The sequence below is a fragment of the Athene cunicularia genome, assembly GCF_003259725.1.
Source record: "Athene cunicularia isolate RWA chromosome Z unlocalized genomic scaffold, athCun1 chrZ_part1, whole genome shotgun sequence".
NCBI lineage: Eukaryota > Metazoa > Chordata > Aves > Strigiformes > Strigidae > Athene > Athene cunicularia.
In genome coordinates, this window is record NW_020799142.1 from 1,350,428 (window position 1) to 1,371,239 (window position 20,812).

The 20,812-nt window shown below is 36.8% G+C and overlaps 1 protein-coding gene across 1 annotated transcript in view; it reads right to left on the bottom strand.

Moving 5' to 3' along the window:
* The window catches only part of EFNA5 (ephrin A5), a 52,173-nt gene extending 32,085 nt beyond the window's left edge, over window positions 1-20,088 (bottom strand). The window contains exons 1-2 of the mRNA XM_026865753.1: window positions 19,903-20,088; window positions 9,323-9,647 (exon numbers count right to left, since the gene is read on the bottom strand). Coding sequence (XP_026721554.1) covers window positions 9,323-9,647; window positions 19,903-20,088 — 511 coding nt within the window. The remainder of the gene's footprint in view (window positions 1-9,322; window positions 9,648-19,902) is intronic.
* Between the last annotated feature and the right edge of the window lie 724 nt (window positions 20,089-20,812).

The following is a 20,812-nucleotide window of genomic DNA, read 5'->3' on the forward strand; positions in this document are numbered from 1 at the left end:
CTTTAAGATCATTAATATACTACCATTCTGATTATCCTTCAAATAATTAAGATCATTTCACCCCCAGATGAGCAACAGGAACGTTATTCCCTATACCGATCATGAGGAGCCTGGTTACTTTTGTGCATAGAGGTATGGCATGAGTGAGATTATGAAACACCTTCAAGACATTCTTAATTCCCCAAAGTAGTGCTGTAGCTAGCTAGCTGGCTATACTACTTTAAATATTAAATATTCATGATGTAAAAGAGACATCAGGGAGATCTTAGACGCAGTAAGAATCTCATTTGGCCAGTAAAGTAGATCTGAGGATGACCTACTGCTTTCCTGAGGGAAAGCGGAAACATTTGGAAGTCTGAAAAGGTTTTTTTGTAATTTTTTCAGAATAAAGCACTTCTATGTGTTTCTGAATACTATGTGAAAAATCTTATTCATTGTGATTTATGTTGACTTGCCAAGAACCTTGGACATAGAGTATTAACTGCATATGCCATTTTGAGCCTGGAGTCTTGGCCACCTGCTCTGAATATTATGCATTATTGGAGAATGAAAAGTTATCAAGTTCCTCTAGTATCAGAGGCTTAGGCAGCTTATAAACAAATTTACTTATTGTAAATCCAAGCATTTATGAAAATATGGAGTCGAATGTTGAATATTAACTTATGAAACAAGATCACCAGCCAACTGCTCAGCATGTGGAAGCATTTTTTCATTGAGGGAATTTGGTTTCTGTCTACTGGTTGTGGGCATGCATATATTCTCAGTTTGTGTTATGACATACAGTATCAGCACAGAAAGTGCTGCCTCAGTGAGATAGTCTGAGGAACGGGGAGACTAACATGCTGATGACATAGAGGCAATGAAGTACAACACTCTTTTTCCAGATGTCACTGCTATGTTATTTCCATTTCTGTTGGCATCTGCTCCATGTTACAAAACACATACTTCTAATGCAACAGCTCAATAAACAGGTTTCAGTTTGCTCAGAAATCAAATCAAAACACTCTGACAGAGTTATAAGTCCTCAGATAATTATTAATAATACTCTCCACTTCTATGAGTTCTTTCATCCAAGAAGTCTACATGCTTCACTTTATTAATCTCATAACATCTCCGTGAAGTACCACTGCAAAGACCCTTACCCACCACTGAAGTGCAGCCACCCTCTGAGATGTTAAGTTGTAGCTAAACATCAAAACTTATTTAAAGTAAGGAATGATGAATGGTCCGTCAGGATGTAAAGGGCTGTGTGTAAATCATTCAACTGTATTTTCAGCAGAACACTGGAATTTAAATACTTACTTTTAAGAAAGCCGCAATGGGATTTTTACAAGAATCACAAATATTAAAAATTACAGTAATCCATAGCCACCACTATGGAACATTTAGTTACCATTTCCCCTAACATAGGTGTGTCACCTATGGCCTTGTCAAGTTCCTAATGTTCCTTGGAGGTTTTTTATCCAAGGTCAAACCTATCTATCTTTTTAACATCTGCAATTTGATGATCACGTAACAACATTCAATACATGATTTAATTTCCTACAAAATGAACTGGCCTTCACTGAGCATGTAAGATTAGAAAGACAAAAAGACAGAGGAGAGAAAACCCTATACTTTATCCTTTCTCTCTGTGGGCACTCCCTAACTCTTCTGACATCCAAAATCAGTACTTCAGTAGAAAGCAACACAAATCATTGGTGTTCCTTCAAGGATGAAAACCTTATACGGTATGTTCGTGAGACAGCTTTCGAAGTTGCATATATATATATATATAACATATTCTCCTCTCCTTTATATTTCTGCTGCTATTGGGATCTTAATGGCAGTTGAATTTTTTGAAGCATGAATCCAAATCATCTTCTTTCAACTTGTTATGTGAAAGACATTCATTCCCTTTGAAAAAGTCAAACAATAGACACCAGCACTTCCATGGATTCTCTTCATTTTCTTATATGGATTTCTCCCAAGTCTCAAATTATTCAACAGCTTTTAACACTCCCTTTGAGGATTCTAAGAACACTACCAACGTCAAAATCTATTAGACACTGGTGATTGTTTCTGCTTTCTTTTTAGCAGGACAGCACTTAATTCTTCTGACACTTTCTAATAGAAACGAGTCCTCTAATCTACACACTAGGCTAAGCACAAATTCCCTTTCAAAGGTCAACTCCTTGTCTGTCTAATGTTATCACACAAAAATATTTTTTAAAGTGCACATTTATCAAGCCCTTTCAATTGCTTTGATTTAATTCAGAACATCTTGAGTGATTCTGGTAAACCAGCTATCAAAGCAGGATTCATAGTAGAGTGGCATGTCTGAACCCACTACTGTGAAAGTAGTATCAGTGTCTATGCTGATCAGATCTTGACTGAAAAGTTAATGGGAGACCTGGTGTGCTGGTTTAGGCCCTGCCTGGACCGGAGACCACGTTGCTGTTGTCCCTCCCCTAGACAGAGTAGGGCACAAACCCTGGGGTTGAAATAAGGAGAAATTTAACACAACAGTGTGATAAACAATCTGAACAACAACAACAGTAGCAATGATAACAACAATAAACAGTAATAACAGTAAACAAGACAAAAGATATACAGAGAAATACCACAGTGAACACAACCAGCCCACCACGTGTGCTTCCTGAGACAAAAGCCACAAAGGAAAGCTTCCGCGCTGCTGTGCTGGACCTGACATCAGCATGGTATGAATAACCCGGCTGGAGATCCCTTCCCCCTGCTGGGGAAACTTAACCCTATCCTAGCTGAACCAGGACACCTGGCAATAAACAATTCTTCCCCAAAAGTGCAATTAACACACTAAAAATGTTTGTAATTCTCTCAGCATCCTTTAATTCTTTAGATAACCTTCATTTTTTATCCTTTGATGTGAACCAAACCAGGATGTCCAGAGGGTGAATTCCAAACAGGAGCTTCTGACCTGGTGTCTTCAAAAAGCAATGAGAAAATACAAGCACCAGCAGTACCTGCATTAACTAACACCTGTTGAAGACCAACAGCCTTTTTTCACTTGCTGAAAGACAAATCCAGTCTTCACTTTCAAAGCAAAATATCTGCTACCTAATTCAACCATTTCCACAAACAGAAGCAATTTTTAATAAAAGTTTAGCCTACGGAGTAAATACAGTGACTCCACTGCCCCCAATATAAGCCGAGTATGGCATGACAAAGACATACCATCAATCTCTCTACTCATTTCTGTAGAGTACAACTCTCTAAACTTAGTTCAAACTTTGCTCCAAGACAAATATTTGCCTTTGAGTCCCAGTATTGACAGATTCGGGGGGGGGGGAATATAAAAACCAGGCCTTTTACAGCATATAAATTACTGATATGAGGAAAAATACCCACCCAAATAAGGCTTTTGCTGAAAGATCTTCTCATACAGTTGTGGACTGTGCTCAGTGGAAAAAGCAAAATAATCTGTTTTCATGTATGGATGACATTATTTTGTCCTACAGAAAAAGGCACCATGGGTATTGGTCAATAACCCAAACAGAGACTTAGCCAAGGACTTTGTGAGACAAGTAGCATTAGAAGTGTACAAAATGACCAACTGCCTGAACAAGCAGATAGACAAGGTACACAATGAGTGATTGTAAAGATGTCCAGCCTTTAGTAACTACAAACAGAAGAACTCCCAGAAATATGGAGTATTGCCATTAAAATGGAAACCAGTTCCTTCCCTGTAAAGGACAGGACAACTGAAAAGGACAACTGTAATGACTCTCTGAAGATGAATCAGTATTAGGTGCACTAGTGAACATCAAGAAGCTATTCTCCTTTACGTAACAGCAACTTTAAAATCAGGCTGACAGTATCTTCACACTTATATTGGTAAATACATAGATAAAATGTCCACCCTGCTTTCTTTAAATTTCCAAGACGATGTAATTTGCCACATACACCAAGGTCAGTCTTCTGGTTAAGAGATTTGTCTTTACCAGTATGAAAGAGAAATGATATATTCTAAGTGTTGGGTTAATAAAAATACTTAAGTATTACTGTGCTACCCCAGTTGGGATAAAAAAGGATGAGAAAAGACAGAAAAGCATATGGGCAACCTGATGATCATGATTTTAAAATATAGTTACAGTTTGAGACAAAAAGCCAGTAACCCTTCCAAAAATTAATCTGGTCATGTAACATGGAATTTCAAAGGATATAGAAACTGCTAGAGGATTGTAGAACAGACTAAAGAAAATTAATACCATGAACAAACACTCAACACCTAAACACACACTTGTAAAACATGGCAGAAGGGAGAGAGAGGCTAAGTTCAGTTTAACTGTCATCAGAGACTGTTAGTGCTTCAACAAGAGTTCAGCTAGACACCTTATTAATAAGATAAGCTAACTACCTAATTCACAGGCAAAAGTAAGACAAAAAGAAGTGCAGGTATTATAAATACTTTTCCTACTGTTTTTTCCTTAAGATCTTTTGAATCAGAGAAGCTTCCAGAGGTGTGCAGAAAGATGGTCCAACTACCTGGCAGCTGCTAAAAGAAAAATGACAGCAGGATTCAAACAGTTCCACAGTTTTTGGAACATGGTGAGGACAACTTCCAGTCACAGAGGTATAACAAGCTAACAGAAGAGAGATGATTTTATATTCAAAATTACAAAAATTGCAAGTTGCCCTATAAAAGTAGCATCTAAGACCATCAAGGTGGAATGTTGTTTGAATAAAAGCCTTCAGGAGAGAAGAGTTACAAATTTCATTAATAGAAGCAATTAGTGCAGAGAAACAAGGATGATGGGGAATAAAAGTAAACATGAAAATCAAGGGAATAGGTAACATCAGGTTCCGTGGGAATATATTCTACAAGGAAAACGAGTACAGGAAAGCTGAATGTTACTAAGAAGTGTATATACAACTGTAAGTACAACTTTACAGATGCAGTTTCTTAATTTAATGACAAATTTAAGAACAATTAAGAAACATTGTTAATAACCATAAGTACATTCAAATAGTAAAAGCATACTATCCTGGTGCAGTCAGGAGCAATACAATTACACCAAAAACTTCCTGAACCAGCAATCAGAAGCTTCACCCATATAAATGGTGACAACAAAGATACAGTGATAATAACACATCATTGAAGGTGATACAAAGAAACAGCATAAGCATTTTGAAATAAAATCATAAAGTCACATGCATGACATAAAAATAGTAAGAAACAGTAACAAAAAAGGTTACACAAATAAACCACAGGTAAGACAACAGGATTTTTAAAAGATAAAAGGAGCTCTTTCCTCAATAAGAATGGAGGAAGAACAACCTAAATTATGTTTAGATACATTACACATGTAAAGCCTGCCAACTGCTAGCAAAAGTGTTCAAGATCTTGCAGAGAACTGGAGAGCAGCCAGAGGACTGTGAAGAAGAGCAAACCTACCTGGTCTTTCTAGGAAAAGGGTGTAAGTATATATAAATGGCAATATCCACAGTGATTGAATTACTAAATAAACAATACATATAAAATCTCAGAAGATAAAATGATTAAACCAGCATAGATTACTTAAGGCAAGTCATGCCAAATATAAAATACTTTGATGGAATAACTGGACTGATCCCTCAGAGAAAAGCATATGCTACACTTTAATATCAGTACAACTTCTGACGCTAAACCAATGAAACATTGCTTTCAAGAAAAGAGAAATGTGGTCTAGTTTAAATCGACACAGGAGACTGTTTCGGAAACTGTGGTCAGGATTCTGCAGTAATCTGCACCAGTCCAGTTCTGGCTATGTCTCCATTTTTTATTTCAACAGCTCTGATGAATTTTTGCCAAGTTGTTGCTGGTATTTTATTCAATACTTAGCACATTAAAAAACAAAACAAAACACTCATAATTAAGTTAAAGTTATGAAAATGGTACCGTCATTTTGAATTATAGAATATAAAACATTTATTTTAGAATCTTTTCCGGTTCGTTGCTTTTGTGTTTATCTCCCCTTGCACAGTACCCCACCTTAACCTGCATACCCAAATTTATGTTCCCTTCTGAAGAACATTAGAATCACTGTCATACCACTAAGTATTTAGTTTATGGTTTCTCTATGTTTTATTTCCTTCTGTTTCAGTCTTAATACTATTTTGTTTGTTTTCAGGCTAACATACACTAACCTGAGGTGAGCATCTGCGAAGAACTAAGTAAAAATTGAGACTTTAGGTTATGACCTATTATTTACTTTCCTCAGCCCCCCACTGTGTACTCCTTAACTAAATAAAAGTTAATTTCTCTGTAAATATTTAATAATCTTTTCTTCCATCAAAAGTAAATTCAACCAGTACTTGTTGATTGCATGTCTGCAATGTTGAATTCACTTCTTCAGTGTAAATTTGATATGAGAAAGATTGATTTTTTCCTTGCATTTTCCTACATTGAACATGCAAAGAAGGGAGATCCAAGTTATCTGAGCAATATATGAAGGCAATGGCATAACAAAGAAAAGTGAAATTTTCAAAACTAACGGTTCAGAAACGGTTCAGTGATTGTCCTCAAATTATTGCATTTTCTGAAAACAATGGAAGCAAGAGAGGCAAGTCACATCCTTGAAAGGTAAGCTGTAAAGATTTTTTAAAAAGCACCAGACAGTAATCAAGCCAAATACCTATCAACCACTTAATATTTCTGTCTTTCCAGAGGTCTAGACTATCTGACATATTTTCTAACCCTTAAATAGAATATACCAGACTGATGCTACACAGTCAGCTTTTGCCCTTTCCTGCAGAGAGGGCTAAGGTTTCAGATCTGCTGAGGAAAGGAAAGCTTCCCTGGTGAATCAGTAATGTCTTTAACATGGGGATACAGAAAAGTAACAAAGGTGGTCTCCACAGCCTGGACTAGAGCCTGTTTAAAATTTTGATGAGGAAACAGGAACAACATTTCATCATCGGGTTTCTTCAGCACCAACTAAGAGAAAATCATTACAGGACGGACAACTCTCTCCTGAGAAGGTTTGCATATAACTTAGTGTTCAGTGTTTCCCTGCAGCTGCCCCAATGCCAACCTTGTTCCTTTCCTCAGAGCAAAGGACTGAGGCAAAAAATACCTAAACTACAGAAAAAAAGTAAAAATCCTTCTGTGTCTCCGAAACATGACTAAAAATTTATCTCAGTAAATACCAGGCCAACAAGCTACAAGTAAATAAACATCTCTTTGCTGCTATTTTTTTGCTATTTTACCTTTCATTAAAAAAAATAATCCCACCTAAATGCAGTTGAATATCGTAAAGCTCTTCATATTTAAACACTTCAGAACAATTATTTTGAAGGAAGCCCTTGACAGTTAAATGACTCTGTTAAATGAATGTTTTAGAAGATACATAATGATTTTTAGTGAAATACTGAATTTAACCACAAATGAGAAAAAACAGGCATAAGCAACCTGGTTATATTTGAATAATGATGTCTTGCTTGAGAGTTCAATGGATTTTGTATGGTCTAACAGTGAAGCTAACAGACAGACAGACCAAGCTGAGATTTGTCACATTTTTTGCCTTCACTTTGCTGTTTGGTTTTCACCTTTCTTAAGTATTTTTCTTTTTCAAAACAGAAGAACGATGTTTTGTTGTTTGGTTTTGGTTTGTTTTTTTTTTTCCTAATTCTTGCAGCTACTGATGCCACCCCTACTATATTTTATTGCAACCATGTGAGGGTAAATACTGTATTTCTTAGCTTAAGTATTCCTGCTTGTTTTATTGATGGTGCTCAGGAACTGAATTTAAAAAAAAAAAAAAAAATCACACACAAAACCAAAAAACACAAAAAAAATCCAGTGTGTTCCCAGGGAGCCTGACACCAGAGTTTTGAATGACACAAAACTCCTGTTGAAGTTAAAGGGAAGCTTTTGTGAGTGACATGAGTAGGACTGGGCCTACATAATACAGATTTATTTATCCTAGAACATTTTCCACTTAACTCTGATATCTTTAAATGATTTCTTATGACCATATTATAAAAGTTTTAAGTAACATTAGAGTTTGCTTTCTAAAATTATTTTTAGTGTTATTGCTATTGTTATGCTTCAGCCCAAGAACAAGGCACAGTTCTTCTGAAACTGAACCACCACTCATTAGAGGTTTTTATTTGCTGGAAGAAAAATAAATGAATGGAAAGCTATCCACTAGGAATGTATTTCCCTGTAGATTTACAAAGGGAAAAGAAAAATCTCAGTGCTGAAGAAATGAGACTGAGAAACAGGGATCATACATACTCACTTTCTCTAGTGAAATGAGATGGAATGACTGTTTCACAGTGGAAAGGCCAGCTACACATATGAAGGCAGTGTTTATTGGGATTTACAGTCTGTCTAGAGGTTTCAACTCTCTAGCCTAACACTAAAGACAGAAAAAAAAATAATGCTGAAGCAGTCAAAACTTGTTAGGAGTGGAAGATTCAGGTACAAACCAAATTGATGAAATATGATCTTTATTGGAAGATTAAACAAGTGTGACAGCTGAAGCAATATCAACTGCACAGTGGGATCTGGGGATCAGTTTGCTTAAGCCACTGTTTTTTAACCTCCTGATGTTGTTACTTCCTTAGTCCCAGATGTTATCCTGCATCTCCTGTGGGTACCCAGAGCAGCCCCAATGCAGGACTCCATGGATTAGAGCGCAGAAGTCGGGGAGGGTGCTCCCCATTGCTTCAAGGAGCTGGCATGAAGGTGTGTGACCCCATTCACACTCCCCTGCTCACTGCCTGCTCTAATGGCACCCCCACATAGCCCACATTGACAGGAACAGCTTGTCCAAGAAAAAGGGGGGGAAAAAAAGGAAGAAAAAAGGAGCCACTTGGCTTGATGCTTTAAATACTGATGGACTACTGACATCAGCAGTCATACCAAATACAAACTACACAGACCTCACTTTCCTTGGGTAATAATATCAGAGACAAGAGTATTTCTTCTAAGCGCATAAGAAAAACCAGGAATTTCACCGCAAAGGATTAATTATTTTTCCTCATATCTGAGGACTGCTTCCATCCTACCCTTCTTACCCCCTCCTCCTCCTCCTCCCTCTACCTCAGAGTGCTGGAATAAATGTAACAGTGTATTTTGCTTTAAAAATCAGCCATGGTTCAGTGAACAGGCTGACATACTATTTCATATGAGAAATTAAGCTGCAATTTAATGTCATTTTCACTAGTTAGATTCTAACTAATGTATCTGGACATAGTTAGGCCTGCATTCACTGTAAGACATCTGCATTATATACTCTTTGGCCCCCTATATTTCCACAGAGTACAGGTGAAAATTAGCTGAGTTTCTTGCAACAGTGCCAAATCTCTATATACTCACAGATGTAGAAATATTCCCGGCCTGGTCTGAACTCAAATCCTAGTGAGAAGGGTGTGAAGAGCTGGAACTTTTCTGAGAACTTCAACGGCCCATTCGGAGAATGTGGCCGATTACACTCCCACCTCTTGAAGCCTTTGGAGGTGTGATCGCAGGAGCTGTAGCCATCAAAGTTCACCATGTACAGAACATAGCGTTCGGTCTTATCTTCCGGCACTGAGTCTTCGTAGTGAGGGCAGAATACATCCAGATAGTCATTGATGCAGACATCTATATGGTAGTCGCCCCTCTGGAATCTGAAATGATAGGAAGAGTTCAGGTGTAAGCACTGTTAACTCAGGCTGACCTTGTTGCAAGTAACTTTCTCATAAAAGGGGCATCACTAATGGCACTTCATTTCATTTCAGCCATGCACATTCACTCTTTAAAATAACCCTTACAATTCACCAGAGCTATCACAGTTTATGCAGAACTATGATCATATGACCTTCTGAATAAATGTTTTGCTCTCTTAGAAAATGAGTGTGTTGTTAATGCACAGCAAATTATAGGCTGTCTTTCCCTATGGATATTGAATAAACAAAGTGTCTGTTTTATTTGACGGTAGGGTGTCTTTTTTAACTGGAGAAAGAAGCAAGAAGAAGCAAAGAAGCCAAAACTGTATCAGGTTCCCCAAATCAGTGTCTATATAAACATCTGCATAGGCATGGAAATAAATAACCCAGACATATCCCCTTCTCTGAATCAGGCAGTAAACACCACTGTGCTGAAAGCTGATTTGACTGCAAGTACTTACAGTTACTACAAGAGCACAAACAGGTTTACTCTTTCTTCACGATAAGCAGCAGTTTGTCAGGGTGCAAAGAAAAGCCTGTATTGGTTTTTAAAGATATCTGAAAAGCAGTGCATCTCCTTTGCCAAAAGTACACAGTGGAGAAGTTGCTCTGTTCAGATGAAAGGATTCTGGGATATGAATTACCAGCACTCAGCCTAATGTGACAGTTCTGAATGAGTGCCAGCTGAGAAATGCAGTGTAAGGTACCAGCCTAAATATACTTCATTACTACTATTATTATTACTGAGGACTCCTTAGAGATGTGGGATTCTTGTTTTGTTGGGGGTGGGGAGGGTGTCCTTTTTTCTCCCTTCCACATTTCTTTTACACTACTTTTCTAATGCCTACCATAGTATCTGGAAGAAACTATGATAGCATATTCACTGCCTCCATGTGAGCTTATACCATGATGGATTTTATGATTCCATAAACCAGGTCTGTACATCTGTCATACTCCCTGGGGCAGGCAAAGAAACCAACCACTGACCTACTCCACTTCAGGTGACTGGGCTACTTGTAGCTTCTCTCTTTCACGGCTACAATTGTCAAGTGTACCACAAAGCAATAAAAAGGCCATGACAGATTTAACTATAATATCTCTTTCTAGCTGAGGGGGATATTTTAAACACCCAATGGGCTTGAAATCTGCCATCTGGATCCTTCTATCTAATTTCAGAGAGAAAGCAGTGATCTGCTGGCCCTCCAAGGATAAATTCAGAGCAAACTACACTTTTTCATATCTCTATAATAATTTAACTTCAATAAAATAGATTTCTAAAGGGGAAAAAACTGAACATGCATCAAAGCATGATACAGCTGTATAATTTCAGTCAGTGAACAGACTTATGGTTCCAGACTGTAACACACAAAAGCCTCTCTGAACCACAGTTTTTCCAGAAGAATTTACATTTATCTAAATCATTAGTTAAAAATATATTTTTGCACTCCAGTGCTTTCAGAATCTGTCACCTGAACAGATACTGTCTTAACACATTTCCAAAAATATACTGTTTTCAAATTGGTGTCTGTTCTCTGTATCAATTAGCAATATGACTTTTCTTACAGGTAATGAAAAGAGTATCTTCTAAGTTATGAACAGGAAACACATTCTGGCGATTTTTTTTTTAAATTCCAGTTTTAGTAAATAAAAATGAATACATATTTATGTGTGTGTGCGCGCATGTGTGTTTGTGAGTGTGTGCTTTTTTTTAAAACATGCAGGTGACAGACAATGCAGTTTTCTCAAGGGATTCTCAGGGTTACATCTTGTAGCAGAAGTCTATGTCTTCATAATAATGCCCAATTTGTAGAGATGACAGAAATAGCACATCTCCTGTTGACTGCATTTAAGATTTAGTAAGTTTTTTCCTTTTCCAGTCCTGTTCAGAATAGAAAGGTTGCTTTCATAAACTCTCTAGCAATGCTACTGATAAACTTTTCCTTTTCTCAGTTCAGTCTTCATCTTTTTCTGGCAGATCCTTATCTGGACTCCAGTGCCCTTCTGGAATCCCATGATAATCAGGATTTTTATATAAATCCCACTACGAGAAAGAAACCAGTCCTATATAGATTTTCCATAACAGAACACTGTGTTGTAGTAGAAAATAGCTTAAAAGGCTTCCACAAAACTCTGACAGGATCTACATCCTTCTTGAAAATGTCATTTGTCTCTGTGCGCTCTGACTTACACACAGCAAAACACAGCTATTCTTCAAACATAACTAACCTTTTTTTTTGTGTCAGGTGGCATTCAAAAACTGTCTTGTAAACAACGGGTACTATTAGAAAGCAAGCTATTAGGCAGTAGGGCTACAAAAGCCATTTTGAAGATAGAGGCAGATAGTTAAGTAGCTTCTAAACCCAAACATTTCTATATGCAACGAACATCAGCTTGCCACACAAAACTTGCATACTGCTTCCAGCAAAGACAGTCATACGAATGCTTCTGTACTCAGGTGCTTCTGATTAAATGTCCAGGTATTCAGGATGCAGAGAAAAAACTTCTTGGCAATTTTAACCACAGAAACACAAGACTAGCAAGACATTTTCAAAGTAATTAATGCCTTTTGTATTCTATTTATCCACTAACACAAATGAAAGTACATGGTCTGTGTGCATGGTTCTCTCATAATTTGAAGTTCTGAAGCATGTGGCTTGTCTTGAATTTAATAACTTTGCTGGTCACTGAAACAAGTGACAATTTATTTAAACAGATATTTAGAATATAACATCAGTTTGGGGTGGGGTTTTTTTGTTTCTTCCTTTCTTGGAATAAAAACTACAAAAATCCAGTTTAAGTGCAGCACAAATAATGCTAATTGCCCATTAATATTTAGAAAGATACACAATTGCAATAGCTTCTGCTTGTTGCTTCCTATCCAAATCTTAGTCATATTACATCACCTTTCCTGTAAAATCGATATACTAGATACTCTACTTCAAAACAAGTGTAGTGGAAAATTTTCCTTTTACTATGTCAACCTTTCTTTATTTGGAGTCTGTTCTGTCAAATGCATGCAGCAAGGCTTCACTGTGAACCAGAAAAGACTTCAAATAAGTGCTCTAACAATGAATTCTGGTCTTCAGTCTGGCATGAGAAGGGATCGGACGCAAATGGCCCTGATTCTACTGCCTGGAGCCTGCACAGCCTGTAAAACCATTGTGAAGAGGACACTGCCACTGCTGAATGCCTTACACCAGTAGCCTTTTTCTCAAATGATAATATTAAATGCAAAGCAACATCAGCAAAATCCACTGAACTGATTCATTCTTGGGGTAAATACAAAACATAATTCCCACAGTTCCTCAGAAGCAGCACATCAAAAAGTTACTTCTTCTGTTTCCTAAGGAAAAAAGACTTCTGTGAGCAGCCCATGTGCATACTGCTGTAACTGCTGGTCACTCAGCTCCTCCTTTTTACTTTAATGGCCACTAAGCCAGTTCTAACAAAATTTAATTAATATAGAGAGGTCTCAGAGAGAAGTCCATTCCTACAAGTACCATGAAAAAAACAGCCAGGTGAGAAGATCCCATAGGTATCACAACAAAGGCTGAACCATCAACAGATTAAATATTATTAGACAACAGAAACATCTCTCACAAATACTTTACACACAGGAGAAGCATTCACTGGAAAAATACAGAAATCGGTTGAAAAGGAAGTTTATTTCTGTTAGCTAGTTATGAAACTATTAAATTATTGAAAAAGAGAGATAAGTATAAAGTAATAATACACAAAAGCTAAACACTTTCTGGTAAACATTAACATGCTTTAAAAAGACAACATTTTAATTGCTCTTAGGATGTGATGACATTAGTTATTTATCATTTCATACTACTGAGCTTGCTCACAGCTTTTGCCTCTGTTTAGACAGCAAATGTAGTGCATTAGACCATCCCAAATTCTACTCACATGCTGTGACTGGAACACAACAGGGTACCTCGTACGTTCTTATTCTTTTAGACAGCCCAAGCCCCCTCATTTCAACTGACTTAAAGCTGTTATGTGTGATAGGGAATATCTTGTGGTGGTTAATTATCTGAGGAGTTGTGGGATTAAGTGTACCATTTTACTCCAGATAATTTTAAAGATGTTATTTCTGTGCTATGCAAAAATAACCTCTTTAGTGCTTTTCTGCTCTTTTTAAGGGCTTTGTCACAACATTTAATACTCTGTTCCCATAGCTCTGCTAACATCAACAATGATTGTGATGCACAAACAATAAAGTAATCAAAGAGCTATTTTAATTTTAGCTCTATTCAAACCAAAAGAAAACAGAACATTTTCCAGATGCTAAGAGAAGTAGGTTTACTAAGAGTAGCATGCCAGTAACATTTTAGATCTCCAGCAGGACACCGCTACCCTCAGCAAGCAAATAAAAAAAACACCCTGTAATAGAAAGGAGCTGTCTTTGACCTTTCAGTTCTTAGGTTACAGTTTCACAAGTTAAGACAAGTTCAAAACACCATGAGAAAACACTGTGTAGGAAATAAGCTACTGACTGACAAAACAAAAGAGAAACAACTAATCAAGGCTGTTGTTCAGAAAAACAGTATTCAAAAATTATGCCTAGAAAAGACTGCAAGTTAAGTACCCAATGCAGAAAGAAACTTATTCTCTTGTCATTAAGTCCTCTATTCAATTACCATTTATTGGAGTAATTAAACACTGGGAAAGGATGCCAGCCTAATTGTTAGATTATGATAATTACACAGCTTTGCTGTGCTACAGCTGATCAAAATAAGATGTGGTCACACACATTCAGCTAAAGCTTCTTTGCAATCATTGGGTTTCCATGGGAAACATTACTATAATAAGGCCACTTATTACTAGTTCATTATCAATTGGGCAGACAAACTTACTATTTGTAACCTTCATTTTACTCTTCCAGCCGCTGTACTGAAACAAGCCTCCCAAAAGGTTGTGCCCAGATCTCTGACTTCAGCTGGCTCTCTTTCATCACAATTACATAGCTGAGCAGAATCAGGCTCCTGCACTTTAAAGAGTTCATCAGACTCCAAATTACTGTTTCACAACTGGCTGCAAGAGCCTAACACATTTCTTGAAAGAGCTGGGAGATGTCCTTACATTTCACTTCACATACATTTGTCAGAGATGTACCTTCCCCTTTTATGCCTGCTATATCCCTCTTGCCTTGGGAGATTTTTCACACGACTTGGATGGGTCCAAAAACAAAAATCCCAAATCAGAAAGAACAGAGCTGTGTTAAGCTGGACTTCATGAGAAAAATTTATTTTATGTAGCTTGTCTCTCTGAAGAATCTCATGTCTTTACCCCTTCTTATCAGCCAACAATGCAAGAGGGGCATTGTGCTTTCCTATTTGGAAGGCTGGGTTTTTTTCTTGTTAAGCAACAGGATTCTGATCAGTTACCATACCATTGTATCTGATACTTCATACTGCCTATTTAAATGAGACAAACAAGTGATCTACCATAGGGACTAGAACATGGGAGGAAACATGAAACAAATCAGTTTGAGTTAGCACTTAGGTTTTTAAATAAAAGAACTCATTAAGCACTGAGTATCTCCGAAGAGTCAAAGGATGTTTGGCCAGAACAGAATAAATTCACCAAAAAATACCAAATTCATGATAATGATTTTTATTATATGCTGATACAAAACCTAGACCTTTTAATATGTCAGAAGCACCTACCCCTGCACAGGCAATTGATCTGGAAACTGTCCTTAGATAGGACAGGCCAAGGTCTACAACACTGTTAAAGGAACTGCTCAAGCTTCACTTTCTTGACCTTCCTTTTGCTCATTCTATCAAAGTTTACAGCTATCCTGCAGGTGACCATTTAATAACCTTTTAATTCTCTTAGCCTCCAGAACCAAGAAACTTCCTGAAAAACCAGTCTGGTAAAAGTCTAACTTTCTGGGAAAGACAAAAACCAAAAACCAACCACAAAACCCACTCCACTTCTGTTGTTTTGTTGGTTTTTTTTTAAATAAAATCTGATTGTTGAAAACGTCCTAATGTGCCTTGACTGAAATACATCTTTGCAAAACAGTGAGCCTACATCCAGAGGAAGAAGGCTTCTATTAGCAGAATCATGGCAAACAAGACTGCAAAACACAGGAGGAAAGGATTTAGGTTTGAATGGGAAAAGGATACATCCTATTTAAAATGGTAGAGTTCTTTGAATAATATTTGTTAATTCCATTAACCTGAGAGAACAGACATACTTTTTTTCTGGTTCTATTGCTGAACAAAAAATTCAGCTGCATCATAACAGTTAACAGTGACACTGAATTTAAAATATGAACACATCTTCTATTTATTTTTATGCTTTAAAAGACCTTTAAGAAATAAATTCTGAAAAATATGTGTTCACTTACTGTTAATAATTTTCCCCTTACACTCTTAACTGTTTATTTGCACAGCTAGGTCGTGTACTGACTTTTTATAGCTGGCACTGCAGAAAGATATATGTTCAATGATAATGCAAACATTAAAAAAGAGAAACTAATTGCTCTTCCCTGAGTAGATATTAGAGAGGGAGTGAATAAACAAATTAACATTTATCTCCCACCTATAAATCTGAGTACTTCAGAGATTCCCAAGTAGTGCAACACCCTCACCCACTTAACTTCCTATCATTCTGAACCTCCTAATCGATGAGCTGGACATTTTTCACTCTGTTTATTAAAACTATTTCCACTGACTCTGCATTTGTAAAATTTGTTCAGTGTTGGCACACATGATTTTCACCTGATCTCTCAGACTTTCTTTTTTGTTGAAATTTCTGAAGCAATGCACTCATTGCATCTTGGGGACTTCAGTGCCACAGTCATGCTGTGGATGATAAGGGTAATAAAGGGGTACAATTTCACAGCAATGATGTGAAAGGGGTAATAAAGGGGTACATTGTCACAGCAATGCTCCTAAAGAAGTCAGGCTCTCATTCTCAGCTGTCCCAGCTCTGACAGCTTTAAACCCCATGACTACAGACTCTTCCTGGCTATTGATTTTCTATTGCTGTGGGCATTTAACTTGCAGAGATGAATGAAAAGAGGAGGAGGGGAAGCTAAAAGCAGAGTTGAGGCATCAGATGTCAGTGGCATCACTCAGACTTATTCACTGTTGAAGATCCCAGTAACATAATCTGAAAGGTTCCACACCCAACCAGATATTAAAGGTAGCCTGAGATTTGTGTTTGGACCCTCTATCCACACTGTGAATCCAAAATGTCTGGGCTGAAGCCAGGCTCTTTGTTAAGTTGATTTATGGACACAAGCACTTTACTTGTGTTCAATTAGTACTACTCTGAAGTTCACTGGCAACATTTATGCCACTTTCTCTGAGTTGGAATGAGGAGATCTGTTAATTACCATTCACATATTTTTAAATGCAGTCATCAATACCATCCACACATGACTCTATTTATTTCCTTGAGACACTAACACCACACAAGATGTCAGCTTCATCTTTTATTCCATGCATTTGCTTGAAAATACAAAATCTACCTCAGTCAGCTCTAGCTAATACCAGAAAAACTGCAATTTGCTGATTCATCAGCATACCTACCTTTCTTAAAAAAGCAAGAAAGTCTCACCTGATCTTTGCTGTACTAACACACACTTTACTATATGACACATTTGAGAGAGAAAATAAAAATCTATTCAGAGTTTTAATTCTTAAAAAAAAAAAACACAAAAAAAACCAAAAAAACAAACACGCCAAACCCCAAACATAATAAAAACGTTAAAAACCCACAGGTAGGAGTACTGCTGAAGAGTCTGAACTGGAGTCTAACAACATATGTCGACCATGTGCCTAACCCAGAAGACAAAGTCTATCAGCCTTGATGGAATGTGATTCTGTGACTGATACTTGCTAACCCTGCCCGAGGCATGTGCTGACATCTGTTAATGGATATGGAGAACAGTGACCTACCTCCAGAAAGGTTTTGCTTCCAAACCTCTCAAACAAAATGAAAGAACACCTGCCTAACAAGCCTGTTGACCTGCATACTGAATAATAAACTGTGGTCTGTTTTCATGAGGAAAGTGTACGTAATGCAAGGCAGCTTCACAAATTTATCTTCCCACTAATATATTAAAAGCAGAGTGATGGCTGACTTGTATAAACTGAAATCTTCTGCTCCTAGGGAAAAAATGCTGCATCAGTTTGCACCAGTAAATATATGGTAAGTGTTTGAGAAGAAACATACATTTTGATAAAATTGCCTATCTGATGCATATAAACCTACACTTTCTGTTGCATTAGAAATTCTCTCTGACATTAAGCTATGGCTGTTTATTATTAATCTCTCAATCTGTCAAGAAACAGGATATTTTGTGATCAAATTGGAATTTGGACACGCAGACACCCTAATAACTTGTAACTGGTAAAATCTACACCTATATTTCCCAAAATGTAAGTGTATGAAATGAAAGTAATCCTCAAGATGTTTCACAGTATTTTTATGTTTAATAAACTGTGTATGTTTTAATAACCTATGGTCACAATCCACATTCTCCAGCTAAAAGTAAAGACTCCAAATGTAACATAAAATACTCTCAGCAAAATGTACAGGAAAAAACCACAAACACAGACAAACAGATCCAGAAACTTTACAAGAAATTCCAGTATCAAACTACAACTTGCTGTAACATGAATAACCTATATATCCAACTACATTCTCAAAAGCTATTTGAACTTGTTGGTGTAAAAACAAAGTTAGAATAACCAACAAGTGCATAAATATATTTTCAGACAATTTGCTATCAGAAAAGCAGGCTTGAATCAATCAATTAATTTATTTATTTCTACACAATTGCCTTGTGTTTATTTAAGGGACCCACAGGAAAAATATTTCCTTTCCTGACATGGAAACAGCTTTTTAGATAAAGATCTATGGAGAAATCAAACCTTGTTCCTGTTTTCCTTCCATATTAGTCTCTCCCTTATGCCAGGCAAATGAGCAAAGGAAGGACCACCAGTGTTTTAAATTACAAACTATAGCTATTATTAATGTTGGAAATTTTTTTTATAGCACATAGGCTATAAAATTTTCCATCAGGTTTAATATTGATACACATGGTCTCTGAACAATAGGACTTAAATTCTCTTTTTTTCACCTAGAGAAAGTTATCTTAAGATTTGTATATCGTATGAACAAGGTAAGTCTTGATCCAAATCAGTTTCTCTGTTTACAAATATGATCGAGTAGCTCTGCACTATAAACTGCCATTAGTCTGTAAACATTACAAAGATTACAATCTGATGGGCAACAATTATTTTGTTTAACTGAGATTGACAAAACAGTGGAATTATTCAGCTTTTATATTATCCCCTACCCCGCCCCTTTACAAATTATGAGGTTCCTGCAATGTGTTGGGAATGGAGGGTTTTGGAATTCTTATTTCTTCAACAGTGACAGAAACAGTTTTTCAATATGTATAAATAAAGCTTGAATTGATAAAAGGTGCAAAACCTACTCATTTACTTTTATGCATGTGTAAAATATATATATAGGAGAAAAAAATGGAGAAAAAAATGCATTGCTCTCAGGTCAATCAGAAATTTCAGAGAAGTAAATCTGAAGCTATTCTCTTAATTTCCATATTGCATTTTTCCTAAAAGTGTTTCCAAATTAATCTTAAATGAATTCTAATCTTCAACCTGTAGTGAAATTGCTTCATTCACAACTGAATGATGATCTTGTCTGCAAAAAACACAGTAACTATTTTTAAAAGTACAGACACTTAGGTTTAAGATAAAAAGCATAGAATATCACAAACAAACCAAAGGTTTCTGCCCCTGTCCTCCTTTCTTCTTCCTATTTATTATAAAGACACTGGATGGCAGGTGTGAGGAAGAGACTGCACAGATCTGTCAAGAACCATTATTGTCTATTGGGTAGCCTTTGTATCATTCCTTAGATGTTAAAATGAATTATTGAGCATACAAAATATTTATTCCTTTTGTTCTTACTCTTAAGTACTAGGTTAGCAATAAAGAAACAAAACAAACCCTAAAACCCAGGAATGAAGTGTCCATTCTTTAAGTACATAGTCGAGGCATAAACACATAATCCAAGGCTAAAGAGACAGCACACACAATTTAGACCAACTGTGTCTAAAAATCCCAGTTACAGAGCATCAGTGTGAAAAGCAGTGAGAGCAGTCATCCTGGGCCAGAACAATTTCACATCAAGACCAACAAAACACTCCCAACACTGGCCAATGGAGATGTCTAGACTACGCTAAATACCTACATAGTCATACATCTCCAGCATATTCTCACAACGGCCACCAATCTTTTGCATAGCCAGAGGTTCAGGCTCTTTGTGCTTAAGAGAGAATGATGGATTTTTCTTCATCAGTTGGTCTGATAATTTTTTATGCCCTTGGAAACTTTCAGAATTTGCTGCACTACAGTCTGTTGACACTGAGTTGTACATCTTGGTTGCCAAATAGAAAAGTACCTGCCCCTCTGCATTTCTGAGCCTGACACCTGATAATTTCTACCAGATTTATAATTTGTACCATGAATTTCACAGCTAAGGAAGAAATGATACAGCTGATTATAAGTGTCTAACCAAATGCAGTAGTCCTCAAATGTTTACCAGCTGAACATTTTCACCTTTTCTACCTGTAACTGATTATCAGAGGCAAGAGTACACCTTGTCAATCCCTCAGATACAAGTTTCTTTTTTGGAGACAAATATACTTGTTAGAGAAAAACTAATTCTTGATTTCCATTATCCCAGTTATCAAAACAAAAACTTCTGTAAGAGAATCTATTAAAATCTCTGTTTAAATGCATCTCAAGGAGTGAGAATCTCCACATAAAAAAGCCTAGTCAAATGAAGCCTTCCTGGTTTTCTACTATCTGCAATATAAGTTCAGCTAAGGATTAACTGAAACAGAATACAGACCTCGGGATTTTTCCTGTCATTTTGTGTGTTCTGATTCATAACAAAAATAATACAACTGATAAGTCTTTCATTGCACTACAAAGATATCTTAAGAGTTTTATATTGCTCAGCTTGTCCTGTGGTTTTAGGGATGCACACTTCATAATAATTTATTCAGGAACGCTCTTTTACTGCTCAGGCTTTCTCTCTAAGGTTGTTGAGAGATTATCTATGCCCAAAGATGTGTTGCAAGAATTTTTACAGTGAA